At 51.1% G+C, this 14,636-nt stretch overlaps 1 protein-coding gene across 17 annotated transcripts in view; it reads right to left on the reverse strand.

The window, feature by feature from the left end:
* The window catches only part of MSI2 (musashi RNA binding protein 2), a 187,135-nt gene that overhangs the window by 66,437 nt on the left and 106,062 nt on the right, over positions 1-14,636 (reverse strand). For all 17 annotated transcript variants that reach the window (XR_001559040.2, XR_004309338.1, XR_004309339.1 and 14 more), the window contains exon 7: positions 7,478-7,526. Coding sequence is in view for 12 of the 17 variants with exons in the window: in XM_015881168.2 (XP_015736654.1) it covers positions 7,478-7,526 (49 nt within the window). In the remaining 5 variants the exon portion in view is untranslated. The remainder of the gene's footprint in view (positions 1-7,477; positions 7,527-14,636) is intronic.

Here is a 14,636-nt window from a genome sequence, read left to right on the forward strand (position 1 = left end):
TAGGAATATAAAAACAAAAAGGGCTGTTCTCAGCGAGAGGTCGGTGCTGGGCTGCAAAGAGCTGACGCTCACAGTCACCCAATGCAGGGACAAAACACTGCAAGCACCCACCTGGGGCACAGCCCGCATGGGCACATGCTCAGTCACATACGTCTTCGTACGGACCCATGAGTAAACACAGACACCTATTTTTCATACCGCTGCCCACAGTGGTTGGGTTCTTCTACCAAAGTCACCTGACCTGGAAAGCATCTGTTGTTAATGCCACTGTTTTATTATTTATCAAATCCATTTCTTCACCCAATGACTAATTTCCTGCTGCAGCTGCTCCCCTCTGCGCTCCGCAGCTGCTCCTGCCCTGCGCTGCCCATCCTGCGCCGCAGCCGATGCCTCCAAGCCCTGACCGCGGGGACACAGGCAGGCTGCTGCCCTGTGGGGTACCCAATAGATGCCCTGAAGCTGCTGCTGCAGTCACACATAACAGCCCCTCACACAGAACAGCCCCTCACACAGAACAGCCCCTTGCTGGGCTTCTACCTGGGGACGTGTGGGGATGGGTCGGGGCTGTACCTGGGGATGGGACAGGGCTTTCCTGGCACTGCTGCCCATTGTAGTGGTGCCCCATCCCTGGCAGTGCCCCTGCTGGATGCTCCGCTGGGTGCTGTGAGCATCCAGAGGTGGTTCTAAACAGAACAATCTCCAAATTAACATGTTTGTTTAAGGTGCTCCTTCTGGTCCAAAAGCCACTATATAAATTAGAAAAAAAAAAGCAAAAAAAAGCAAAAAAAAAAAAAAAAAAAAAAAAAAANAAAAAAAAAAAAAAAAAAAAAGCAGAAATCTCAACAAACAAATCCGCTGACCTGCAGCCTTTTGCAAGAAGCTGTTCTTCAACTTCTTTATTCTATCAGACCCAGCAAAAAAAAAGCACCAGATGTTCATACCTCAGCAATAGGTAAAAAAAAAAACCCACACAGAATAAGCAAAATCCCTTCTTGCCAGAATGTATTTATCAGCCTAATTAAAGAAATCTTGAGTTAAAACCTGTTGTTCTGGGAATGACACTTTGGAGTGCAGGTAAGAGCGAACCGATGTGCAGTGGTGCAAAGCACACCAGCTCGGTCAGTGACAGCCCAGCACCCCAGCACCCACAGCACTGATGTAACAGCCCCTAAGGTGCTAACAGAGGAGCAATGATGAGGTGGAATGTACCCACACAGGAGCTGCACTCTGTTCACTGTAGGGCAACAACTGCCTGGACAGCAGCACTGCCCAGGGGCACCATAGAGATCCTGGTGACACCAGCACTGTTTGTATCACCATGACTGCTGGATTCCAGGGGCTGGGGAGATGTTATCTGTTTGAGCAGATCACTGGGAGCTCTGAGCATGGCTGTGCCATTCTGCAAGGAAGAGCAATGGCAGCACATGGCACCAGCCAGCAGCAGGAGAGAATGGGAGGGATGTGGAGCAGTGCTTGTGCCCCCCACTGCTGGGAATGCCCCCACTACATTCAGAATGCTCTGAAACCTTTATCATCACAGCCAGCAGATACACAGCATGGATGTTAGAAATCAGACATCTGCACCCACAGTGTGGACTGAGAGGCTGCACCACAACACTCCCAGCACTGCACTGGGAGCAGAACAGAATGTAGCAGGACGGAGCACTGCGGGGTGCCCCGTGTTCCCACTGCACATTTTGCAATAGCTGCTGCTTTCTCAAGGTCACTCTGCTGATTTCATTCTGCTCTCTGTAGTAAGACTGCCCATCTATGTAAATGCTGCATTTTGTTCTCCTCCTGCTTCTGTCCGTTCTGCAATTAACATTTTCCAACTGTCCCACAAGACCACTGTACTACCTGCCGCTCACGTCCTGCTGCTCCATGCAGGCACAAGGCTTCTGGTCCCACCAGCGAGCAGTCAGCGCAGCGCGGGCTTCCTTCCATGCACAGATTATCGGCACCTCTGCTAATGTCTCTGGGCTCACACTGGCTGCCCAACAGTGGTGAAGAAGGAGGCAAACATCAGGACTGCAGCCCTATTACATGACCTCGCTGCCTTCTCAATGCTGAGAGGATGACTCTGGCTGCTCCTGCTGCAAGCACTCATCCCAGCCCAGCTCCAGCGTGCTGACATGTAACAGAACCATTATAATTCAAAAACTGTTTTAAATATTTGCACAATCCTCACTTTAAGGTTCCTGAAGAACATTCCAGAGATGAGAAAGCCTCCACTGATTTACTTTGCACACTCCAATGCTACCACAGCCTAATTACATTAAGCTGTTGACACTGCTCAGCACTGAGTGAATGGGAGCTCCCAGCCCAGAGCTCCACCAGCACCTCCTCTGGGATGGGTGTTACAGATCCCGTCCTTTGCAATGTTCTAAGTTGTTCTCTACCTTAGAGTCTGACTGTGCAGCTAGAGACTTCCCAACTAACTGCTGCACTGGGTTTGCAACCTTTACTGCAGGTTGGTGGGGCTTCTTTTTTCCCCCCCATTTTATTTGTTGTAAAATGAGAAAGTAAAAATGTCATGCCATCCCCTGAGTGCCACCAGCAAGCTGAGCTCTTCCTCCTTCAGAAGAAGCACTCACACTGTCTGTGCCTTCCATGTGTCCCGGCCAGTGCAGCTGTTGGTTCTTTCTGCTCCTCTGGATGCAGTTTCCATCACTGGTGCAAAATGGAGCAAGGAGGAACAGCAGCAGGACCCACCCGGGCCACTGCTCTGAGCCTCAGGTGGTGCTGCCCAGTGTGGGGCTGGCACAGAGCAGCAGCAGCCACCCAAGACATCCCATAATCACTTGGAGAAGCATGGCCTGCACCTATCTGCTGCTCTGAAGCGGAACCTTAAAGGATGCAGGGCTCACACTGGCTTAAATGCATTTATTTTTGCACCTTGTGCAAGGTGCTCCGATGCAGCAGCAACAAGTGCCAGTCAGGAAAGCAGAGCACAGGACTGAGGGACACAGGCTTGGTGGCCCCTCCTGCTTGCTTTGCTGCTGCTGGAGCAGAAGAAGTGAGCAGTGCTGGGAGCACCGTGAAGGAGGGAGGGCTGGGATACAGTGCACAGACCCACGGCACGTGCTGGGGACCGAGCAGGACATGGGTGGGCTTCAGGGCCACGTGGGTCATTCCAAACCCACAGGCTACAGCCCAGCTCCTGCATCCCACCCAGCGTGGGTCGGACCTCGGGATGGGAGGCAGAGAGCTGGGAGTGCTCTGCTTCAGCTTTGCTGTCATTAATATGGTTTATGGCATGAATATTTATAAGTGAAGATGTAATATTAAAAGCGTACACACATGAAATATTAATATGGCACATGTCATAACTGCAAACCCAACAGATAGGTGTGAATGATGGCAATGCAGCTCAGCCATCACCACTTCCACTGATAGGTCTGTAAATGGTAAATAATATTAACTAATTGATCTTCACAGCCCTCCTTGCAAGTTTTGAAGCAAATATTTGCTTACAAACCGTGTGCAGCTCCTCTCCCCATCCTGCTGTGTGGGCAGCAGACCAACACGGAGCTGCTGCTCCTCTCAGCGCCGCTCTGGGATGGGCTCTGCCGCCGGGAACGCCGCGCTCCAAACAGCCGAGCTCTCCAGAGGCTCATTTACCAAGCGATAGAAGTGACAAGGGAATAAAAGCCATCCTCATCCAGCAAAGCGCTAACAATAATGCCGCCTCCATTTATATCTTATGTCGTGCCTTCCATCCAAAGCTCTTAAAGCACTCATTGCACTGAACAAATACCAGCCCCGGTGCGGATGCTTTTCCAAAGGCCCCGGGTCCGAGCCAGGAGGAGCAATCCCTGCAGCCCCCTCCTTCTGAAGGCTGCAGGCTCCATCCCAGTCCCCTGGGTGCAGTGCTGCTGCCAGCACAGCTGTGCTCTGGAGGACCAAAGCAGGCAATCACTTCTATATGTTTTAATCACCCCCCTCAAAACCGCTTAGCAATGTCTTTTTAAACACACGTGACCTTGCTGTGCTTGAGAGAGACAGCAGTAAACAAATAATTGCCGTGACTCTTAATTATACCTCATCCAGAAAAACGTCGATTAGAACTTCAGAGGTCAACTGCAAAACTGAGCTTCTGGCAGTCGGACAACGCAAAAGGCAGTTTCGCTTCTGAGAAAAGCACCCTCCTTGGCAGAGCCCGGCAGTGTCCCGCCGGCAGCATCAGCTATTCCTGCAGTGAGCACAGGAACTGCGCCTGGGCAGCAGCACAGCCACACAGCACAGCCACGGAGCCCCGTGCTGCGCTGGGAAGATGCTCTGAGCACCCACGTCCCCACTCACGTCACGCAGACAGCCTGTCTTTCTTTAATTTTGTTTAGTTTTAACATTAAAGAAGCCCAAATCACATGCTGTCACTTCCCTCTTCTCTCCCCTGCCATTCCTAACCACGTGAGAGTTAATTGATATGAAAATAACTCTGGGGGCTGCACGGCTTTGGAAAACATATAGCATTACATTTAATACCAGCAATTACGACTTGGGGGATTCAATCAGTCAAATCTTTATTTTCCTTTCTGCACACTGAAGCTGTGGGACTGCTGCAGCACAGCACACAGCCCAGCAGGCAGCACAGGGTATGGGCACTGCCCGCACCCCATCACCTTCTCCTGACTCATGTCTACCTACATGTTTAATGGCTGCAGAGAGAAAGGGGAGGAATGGGTTCCTAAGCAAATTCATCCATAAGGAGACACTGCACTCTGCCCTCCTTTCTGCTAAGAACCGAGGGACAGGAGGAGATGAGCCTGCTCCCACAGCAGCCAGAAGCTCCATGCAGGGCACCCCCAGGGATGCATCCCACAGCCGTCTGCGTAGCGAAGGCAAAAGGGCATAATCAACTTGCAAGATTCCTTTCCCCAACCCCAAAGATCAATAACTAATGCTGAACTCCAGATTTTATCTGCTCTTTGCAAGGGTAACGAAATAAAACCACCCTCGGTTCTTCTTTCCAATTACTGAATCCTTTCAAGACTGACCCAGTAATTTTCAGCTCTGTGAAATTTTAGGCAGCAAAGAAAGTGATGAAAGTGATCTTCCACAGCACTTACAGAACTCCTGTGTTTTTTCTCCCTGGATAGAAATACCAAAGTACAGCACAGGGTGCAGAAATTCCACATTACCAACACTGCCCAAAAACAACTGGAATCGTAACAAAAGGTGATGTGGACAGTGGCCTTCTATGCACCCTTCACAAGCCATGAAGGACTGACTGGGTATCAGAAAACAAAAGGACATCACAGAGGAAACAAAGTGGTTCACTTGATAACATTTTAAAGGGTATAAAAGTTCTATGCTCCATTGGCGAGGTCAGTGTTTTCTTTGGGGGGGCCCTCCAGGTCTCTCAAGGCATCACTAACACTGCTCAGCACTGAGCAGCTCTGGGATTGCCTCCATCTGTGGGGGTTACACAGTAGCACGGCCACACCAACTGTGAGCGGAGCACACAGACAGCACACATAGGACAGCCTTACACCAACATTCTCCATTTGCTTGCAAGGAAACGCATCTCCCTTCCAGCAGCAGAGTGAATTCTAATACTTCTCCTTGCCCACGTTGATCATTCTAGGCATACACTAACTACAGTAAACCACAGTGGATATTTTATCTGCCATTTCTCTTTCCCTTGGCTAATTTGACGATACAGATTGCAACCCACAAGTGGTTTTAAGAATTGCTATTAACGCTGCTGCTCACATGCTACTGCATTTTAAATGTGTTTCCAACACAATCAGAATGTCACAATTTGTAAAATCTGGGGTGATTTTATAAACGATCGATGCCACAGAACCCGCTCCACGATGACAGCCTGCCCGGCAGCTCATTAGCCTGATTAGTGGCAGCTACCTGCACAGGGAAGGAGAAAATGTCTGGGGAGACAGGCTCAGCTCAGCCAAAGACGGCTGCGCCTCCTGAGTTGTTATGTTTGCTTCTTCCTTCCTCTGCTCCATGGCAGAGGTGAAGGTCAGAGCTCAGCCGTTGTGTCTCCCTGGTGCAGGGCTGGCTCCTTCCCACAAGAATTTGGGCTGATCCCAGTAGGGCTGCCCTTGGGCTGTGAGTGACAAAGACCCACTGCTGACCAGGAAGCTGAAGCAGCCGTAGCTGAGACAACAGCTGTGTCAATTGAGCGAGCCCCTCTGAGAGCCGCTGCGTGGACAGTGACATGGCCAGAGCTTGAAGGGCAGAGGGCAGCCCTCCAGCTGAGCATCCCTGCAGAAGCCACAAGCTGCAATGCCTCCAAACATGCTTTGTGAGAGCAGGAGGAGGCAGCACCCATCAATCCCGCTGGGAGGGAATGGTGGCACAGTGCTCCTCGTGCCCCTGGGGTTCCCCAGCTGCCAGGGCTCTGCTGGAGCTCTGCTCCTCAGTGTGAGGCACTCACCCGGACCGCAGCATCATTTATTTCTGCTGAAAGGAATGGCCATAACGCTGCAACAATCCTCAGCTCATTTTTGGAGCTGTACAAGCAATGATGAAACCTTATCTATCCAGTGAAATATGTGGATGGGATTCCTCTTCTGGAGATCTTGTTCAGTCTGTAATTGACACATGATGAGCAGCCTGGAGCTTCACAACCCCAGCAAAGGGCTCAGCACCCTGACATCCTGGTCTCAACCTACTACTTTACACCCAGCCCACCCCAACACCCACTGCCCTGGGACAGCCTCTGTGCATTCTGTGACACAAGCAGATCCAGGAAGCCCAGCCGTGGTCCTCGTGCTTGTACGCCTATATGGTCACCTCTCCTACAACCATACATATATGATTCCAGCTGAGCCAACAGCCAGGCCCCACTGACTCTGGGCCAGGAAACTTCAGGTTCCCTGAAAAACAGCCCCCAGCCATTACCCCCCAGTGCCTCCAGCATGTCTGGATTCCAGCTCCTCTGTGTCACATGGCAATGCCTGGTGTGCACCCAGCAGCACTGCAGCACCCCAAGCTGTGAGTACGGCTCTCCTGAGAGCACTGCAAACAGAGGGCAGGTGGGCAGCACAGCAATCAGTGCTGCAGGGATGCTGAGTGTGCAGGGGACAGGACTGTAAGCAGTTCTCCCAGCAGGGCTGGGGCTGACCCTGCTTGGATGCGTATCCCATGGGGCCAACAGTGGGGACACAGAGAGACTCCCTTGTTCTGATGCAGCTCCCTTCCCTGTGCCACATGTTAGCACTGGGCTTCACCACCTCTGGGGACAGCGTAGAGCCTGACAGTGATCTTCCCGAAGGTAAGTCAGCTGGCTGACCACAAAAGGCACCTCCAATATGAAAACCCACATGGGATGTGGCACTACTTGCCACACAGCCCTTCCTCTGTACACATGCAGGATGCAGGGAGCTGTGCCAAACACGAGGAGCTCTGCTGATTTAGCTCCACTGAGTTTAGCCACATGGTCACTGCTTTTGGCTGTGCTCAGCACACCGACACTGCCACAAAGGTGACGGCTGAGCTGCTGCTCTCTTACCTCTATGTCTGTTGGTCGTCTTGTCAAACATAAGCATGGCGTCTTCTACCTGCAAGACACAAGGGAGAGGCGTGCTTAACACACCCGGCTGGGTTGGCAGAGGCACACAAACACAGCGGGATGGCAGAGGCCTCGGCTCAGGCGGTGCAGGTGCATCACGTTTCCTTCCTCTCGCTTAGAGTCAGCATCGCCCCTTGGAAACCTGCTGCTTCCAACCTGTGTGCTTGCTGATATCTGACCCTAAAGCAGAAAAGTGAACGTTAGCAGTTCTGACACCCTGCAAAGCCCAACATCCAGGCTGCCATGCCCCACCTGGGTCTCTTTCCCTTTTGTAGAGATAAAGGAGGGCCAAGGGAGGAATTGTGGATGCAAATCACCCTTGTGACTTCTCCAAATCAGAGTTGCTGCCTTGGCTGAGAACTGGGAGGCTTCAAGGAGCGGGAGCAGGGCAAAATCTGGTCAGCCAAGAAAGGTATTCAGAGGGTTTCAAAGGGCCCTTTGAAAAGCTGGAGGAGGGGGCAGAGGGAAGGGGGAGAAAGTTTAATTCGCATCAGGCTTGGCATTTCCACTTCAGAAGAGAGATGACTGATGAAACGTACTGAAGTGCAACCAAATTGCTTTCAACTTTCATTACTATTTGCATGATTTATTCCACCTCCGTTTAATCTGTGCAGCCACACCTAACATTTTACACTTATTTTAGAAGGTTGTTGGGCTGGGATTTCTCATCACGTTTTGAACTGGTGATCGGGTCAGTCCTGCACGTTGCAGGAAAGGTCCTGCAACCGCTCTGAAAAGACTTCCAGGCTTTCTGCTCCTTGTTTGAAACCAGGGGCTGATGAAAACCTGCACCACTGCTGAACTGCACAGTACATCAGGGATGGTTATCTTTTTAAGGTGTTTTTCTTCCTTTTTATTTTCCCACTGATTTCTATGAGATTTTCATGTATTCAGGATTTCTATAAACCATGCAGCTCAGAAGGGCTCACAGCATCCTCACACGATGCCACCATGGGCTCCTCCTCCCATCCCAGCAGCCCCTGCCTGCTCTGTGCAGGTGGCAAAACACAGCTTGAGCCTCACTTAACTGCTGCATTAAAACACACTCCAGGATACAGCAAAAACACAGTGCAGCAAAACCGTTTGCTATACCAGGGTGCATTTAGAAACCTGTCTCCAGTTAACTTGCTCTTAACTTCTGCAAAGTGCTTTGCAAAGCGTGTTAGCGACAGCTGGAGACAGAGAACAGCATGCCTCCCTAATGCCCACCGTCACTGAGACCTAACGATGCTGATGCAATGGAAATCCAAACCACACTGAGCACAGAGCCACTTGTCCTGCTGCCTCTCATCACTTGGAGGAAGAAAATGCACAGGTCTGAGCAATACTGGGATGGTGATAAGGACGGTGCTTCCCTTCACCCACCACAATCACTTATCTCCGCGCCACCGTTACGTCTGTAGATTTCTGACTTGTCATTCTCACAGCTCTTGGCGTCGCTGGCAGCAAGAATGACCCCTTGCACTCAGTGCCAGTTCTGGAGACACAGAGACCCCTGACTGCGGCCGGGACCCTCAGGCTGGAGCCCAGAACCCTGGGTGGGGGAAGTAGCTCCTGCAGCCGGTGTCAGGTTTGGATGGAGCACACCAGTAACGAGCAATAATCAGGGGGGTGTTCTTGGAGCCAGCTGGTGCCCTTCTAACAATGTCTAATTGGTTATCTTTTCTGCTTCCTAAGGTCAGAACATTTTATCTCCGTCTCTGCCCTTTTGGAGTTTACCCCACCCTGCGTTATTTTGTAGGGCAGCCATTGTAGCAGAAGAATAGGCTCTTTCCTCTATAGTCCAGTGACACAATGAGACTTCTTGAAACCTCCTGAATAGACAGAGTGCAACGGCCAGAGAAAAATTCTATTAATGCTCTGCAAAATAAAACATCTAAGAGCCGGTTAGACAAGCAGGAGAGGGAAATCAATACTCAGAGGGCAGCGCTTAGAGAAACTTTTCACCGGTTGCAAAAAGGTGGTGAGGGTACGGGAGGGAGGAGGAGAAAGAAACTTATTAATGCAGAAAACCCATCAATGGTATGGAAATCTGGCAGAACAGCAAGAGCTGAAACTGGAAGAATTTGAATATACAAAGGGCTGAATAGAATGAGAAAACCACACTGCCTCTCACACTGCCCGTTTCTCACGGTTCTCTGTGTGTCTAACACAAGCGGCTTGTTCGAGTCTTCACCAAGGAGAAATAAGGGACGCAGTCAAGGTAACCGGCAGGAAACCCCGTAGTAAGCAAATTGATCCCTGCTGCAAGGGGAGAAAAAACACAAAGCCTGTAGATGAAACTCAAGGCGCTGGGTAGCGGTGACCCTCCTGCAGTTAACCCCTCTGCAACGCGGCTCCTGCGCTGCCCAGTGCTCAGAAGCTGCTCTACAGGGATCTCTCCTGGTCTCAACCCAAAGCCCAAAGCCTCACTCTGTGCTGCAGGAACCTTTCTTTCTTCAGGGCAGAAGCAGGGCTGCAGGCCCAGCAACTCCCAGACCCATCCTCCCCCATTCCCATCCTGCCCCCCCAGGCCTGACTGTCTGCAGCCTAGAGCATTGCAGGGCCATCTGCCCCATAGCGCGGGGCCATGGGGCCCGAGCAGTGATCCAAGGCAGCCCTGACCACTGCACAGAACTGTGGAAGCCAGTGCGAACGTCTGTATTACAGTTCTCAGTACAGAGGCTGAAAGGAGCCTAATAATGAGCAACAAATGAGTGTTTCAGAACGAACAGAGTCTTTGCACTTTATTGCCGCCCAATGCCAGAAGCAAATGGACACTGTGTGGATGTGAAGGACTTCTCCCCTGCACAGCACACCCCATCCCTACACCCAATTTAGACCCAGCTTCTTACACTAAACCCAGGTAATGGGTTTTAGTTTAACCTTTTTTTTCCAACCTACTTGGGGCTCTGAGAACAGGAAGGGACACAGCACCGCTTTAATCACCGCCTGGAAGGAGGAATGGGGAATAAGAGGAGAAAAGAGAAAAAAATGGAGGAGCCAAAGGCTTTAATAATCCTAACGGCTCCAGGCTTATTTAAAATATGCCCAACTAGTTCACAAAGGGATCCGCAGAGATAAATCTATTTGATTTTGTTCCACTTTAATGGTGGCATATATTTAAAGCAACAAAACCAGGATGACCTAAATAAGATGACTATTAATTGTAGTCAGAAAAGCTCTGAATTTAATGCAATGGATCCAGACAGAACTAGAAGACACGCTTTTCTCCATTCATTCCTCCCACTTTCCTCTTAAGGATTTTCAACTCCTCTCCTTTGCACGGGGCCATCCTGAGCGGTCAGAGATGATCAAACCCAGCACAGCCCATCGCCGCTCATGCCCTAATGAGTGAGAAGGCTGAATCCTCTCTGCAGATGAGAGGCAATTCCGTGAGTTGCCCGAGGACAGCAGTTTCAATCAGTCACTGCAGGCAGCTGAATCTGCCGCAAAATCAGTGAATACTCAGCCAGAAAGCGGCAATGACTCAAACTAGGGATTTTCTGGGAAACTTCATATCTGGTCTTTTATTTCTGCAACCTGGACTTGGGCGCTGGACCACAACAGCTGCACTCAAACCAGAGCTGGTCACTGGTTCCCACAGAGACCACCCTGGGACAGCCTAGGACCACCCTGTGCAGGAAGGCTCTGGGGGAGGCACAGCCCCGTGCCCCGCACGGCCCTGCGCTCTACAGCCACACAGCCCCGCAGACCCAGGGAATAAACGCACACTGTGGCTGCTGTTATTTGCAGGGCATCAGCATGCAGGCACAGGGGTGACAACAGTCCCATTTCATGTTGCCAAGTTCTTCTTTTTCCCTTTGAATCAAGTTTGCTCATTCGGTGAAACCTCCACGGGGAAACCACTGACTTTCACAGCTCCAACCAACACACAGCAGCCTTTATTCCTCACATCTCCTCATTCAGTCCCGGCAAGTCTGTCCTGATCCAAAAGCTGAGTCCCTGACATGTCCTGTGCAGGTGGGGATCCCCCCATTCCCGGGAAGCACGGCAAGGGCTGGGCTGGGGCAGCTCTGAGCTCTGCAGCCCCGCAGGGAAAAGTTCTGGGGCAGAGAAATGAAGCAACACACTGCAATGTAGCGCTGTGCCCATTCAGATGAGGCCCTAGGAGAGCAGGAGCTACACAAGGATTACACTCAGCGACACGTGTTGTGCTGCGTTCCTACCCTTCTGCCCCAGGTCTGCAAACTGTACGGCTCTGTCATCTTCAGCTCTTCTGAGAAAGAGTGCCGGACGTTCTTGTCCAATTCCTCGAATTATTTACACGCACTGCACAACTCCTACAATATTTTGCTTCCAGAAGCAGAAAAGCCTCTTAGCTGCTAGTAAACTGTCAGGTGCGATTATTTTAAATGTGCATGTGAAATCTGAGTGCCAGCAATGCGCTCCTGCTGATGTACAGCCTTCCTCTGCACAAACTGAGACAGATACGTACCGTATGCCGCAGCCAGAAACAACGCTGCCCCCACGACAGGCCTGAAAGCTGTGACCACCAACACGTTCCCGGCAGCCGTGACTGCATGGCACCAGAATGCACATGGGCACATTTGCACACACCCGGGGGCTGGACACACGCGGTGCAGTTCCTCACTGAGCGTTCCGACGTCCCGCGGTGACGTCTCAGCGACCCACAGCTCAGGCGCTGTGCACCGCGGTAACAATCAATGCCATACTGTGCGAGAGCAAATTCCACTGCTAGCAATCTTTCCCCCCAGCAGTCAAGTCTTTAAAAAGTCTTATTTGGCAATTATAGCTAATAAAACTACAATTTTATTCAACACACACATATCATTGTGACTAATTTTGCACCATCAGGGCTGAAATTAAAACAGCCATTCAATCATGGCAATCCCAGGGCTCGCCCCCCAGCCGGGGCACAGTGAGGAGCTCCCACCCGCCCAGCAGGCGCTGTGCACTCCTGCCCTCCCACACGAGGTGCTGTTCAATGTGCTCTCCCAACAGAGATGCAGGAATGGCCACAGCTCTACTGGATACAGGAGACAACGAGACAAACTGAATGGACTTAACACGCAATTCCTTATGAAGTCCTTTGTAACAATTCCTTAATACCAGGAGATGATGATTAAAGCACGGCAGCTGGTCACATGAGGAGCAGTGAGGCCATAGCAGCGTTATCCCTCCTCTGCTGCAGAGCATGTGTGTGTTTGTTGTGCTTTTATGGAGACAAAACAGCCAAGCCAGACGTGGGCCCGGCCCGGTCTGCTCCACAGTCAGGTCTTGCAGACAAGTCTGATTGCCCACAATGACTGCTGCCACCAGAGAGGCTGGCCATCCCCTGGGCATGCTTCACCAGGCAGGGAAAGAGGTTTCAGCACTGCATTCCCAAAGGAGCAGCCGAGCCTTTGTGCAGTGCTGAGCACTCCACATACCCACCTCCCTCCAGATTGAGGCTCACATACGCTGAATGCTGTGAGGGCGAAGGCACAGCCACAGCACGGCTCAGCACTCAGCAGTGTGACCCAGCCCAGGTCCCATATCCCCCAGCACTCCATCCATCCCACCACCCGCAGGTGCTGCCGGGCAGGGATGGGGCTGCCCTCACTGCTCTGCACCGCGGGCTCCGGGCAGAACACTGCTCCTTCAGCATTTCAGTGAGCCAGGTGTGAGGCAGTTTGCGATTTTACTTTCACGGCACATTAGCTGCCGTCAGCAGAAATAATTCTTCCTCCCTTCACAGTGCTCGTTTGCATATTAGCACTGCAAAGTTGCAATCTGTTTTCTTTTACAAACAACACCTAAGTGGTGCTGTCTGCACGGTGCAGGCTCTTGGGGCAGCTCCCACCGCGCTCACACCAGAGGGGTTCTGGGCAGATACTGTGGTCAGCATCCCATCCAGTCTGCTCCACAACAAAGGGAGTAGAAAGAAGGTACAAGCATCTCTGCAACACTGAGCAGTGACACTCATCAAAATGATGCAAAGGACAGCGCTGGGCAGCCACAAACCATCCAAATTTTGATCCAGCTCATGCTACCTCTGGCTCCTTTTGGGATGATGGATGGACGGACGGACGGATGGATGGATGGATGGATGGATGGATGGATGGATGGATGGATGGATGGATGGACGGACGGACGGATGGTTGATTGGATGGGGAGGTCCCAGGACAAATCCAGTGAGAGAAAAGAGCTTCAAATATTAGTGGAGCAGTAATTTTGGAGAAGTACTTGACACAGCGCAAAGCCTTCTCTTTCCAAACCCAACACGTTTCCCATCAATGCAACACTGAAACACAAGCAGCTGTTCTGTTTACTACAAACAAACATGCCCAGTAATGAGCTGCAGTGAAATCTTCAAAAGCCTCGTGCCAGAGAGAGCATCAGAGCCACTCCTCTGAATGCCCTGCACTCTGTGTCTGGCACCAACTATTTCAGGAGCAGTTCCTAACACATGGAAGCTGATGCTGAGCGCAGCTCAACTTGCAGCATACAGTTAAGCCCAACTAAGCCCTTCCAAGATGTGTTATTTGAAGACATCAATTTCATTTTCACAGTTTCCTTGTGAGTACTTTCTGGGATCGAGACGTAAGGGCAGCACACCATGACTCGTCTGGTGATAATAGGGCTCTGTGCTGTGCTATCGCATCACTTCAAGCAGTTCCCTTCACCCAGCTACAGAGCCACAGAGGAACAAACCGCTCACATGCCCCTCTGCTACGTGTGAGAATGCCAAGGGTGTTACAGCATGGGTTCTCCCCCCACTCAGTGCTGACACCCAGCTCTGCAGTCAGGGTGCTTTGGAGCAGAACCGCAGCACCGGGCAGACACAGCTGAGTGGATCTGATGGACAGACATCGTGGGCAGCAGAACCCAAGAGCTCAAAGGGCGTCCCCTGCCCTTCCGTAACTACCTGCTGAATAAGTGTGAAGATAAGACAAGGATTGCATTACTATGTTTCCTGATGCATGAAGGGCTTTTTTATTGCCCAGAGTGAAAAAATAGAAGTCTGAACAATTGCCACAGTCAGCTTCAGAAAAAGGCTCAGCTGCAAAATGAAACAGTGCAGTTTATTAGCAAAGAAAAACTCATCTAAGTTTTCCTTGACTGTAATGAAAAAAAGTTTCATTTTATTTCCTTC

Source organism: Coturnix japonica, chromosome 19 (genome assembly GCF_001577835.2).
Source record: "Coturnix japonica isolate 7356 chromosome 19, Coturnix japonica 2.1, whole genome shotgun sequence".
Lineage (NCBI taxonomy): Eukaryota > Metazoa > Chordata > Aves > Galliformes > Phasianidae > Coturnix > Coturnix japonica.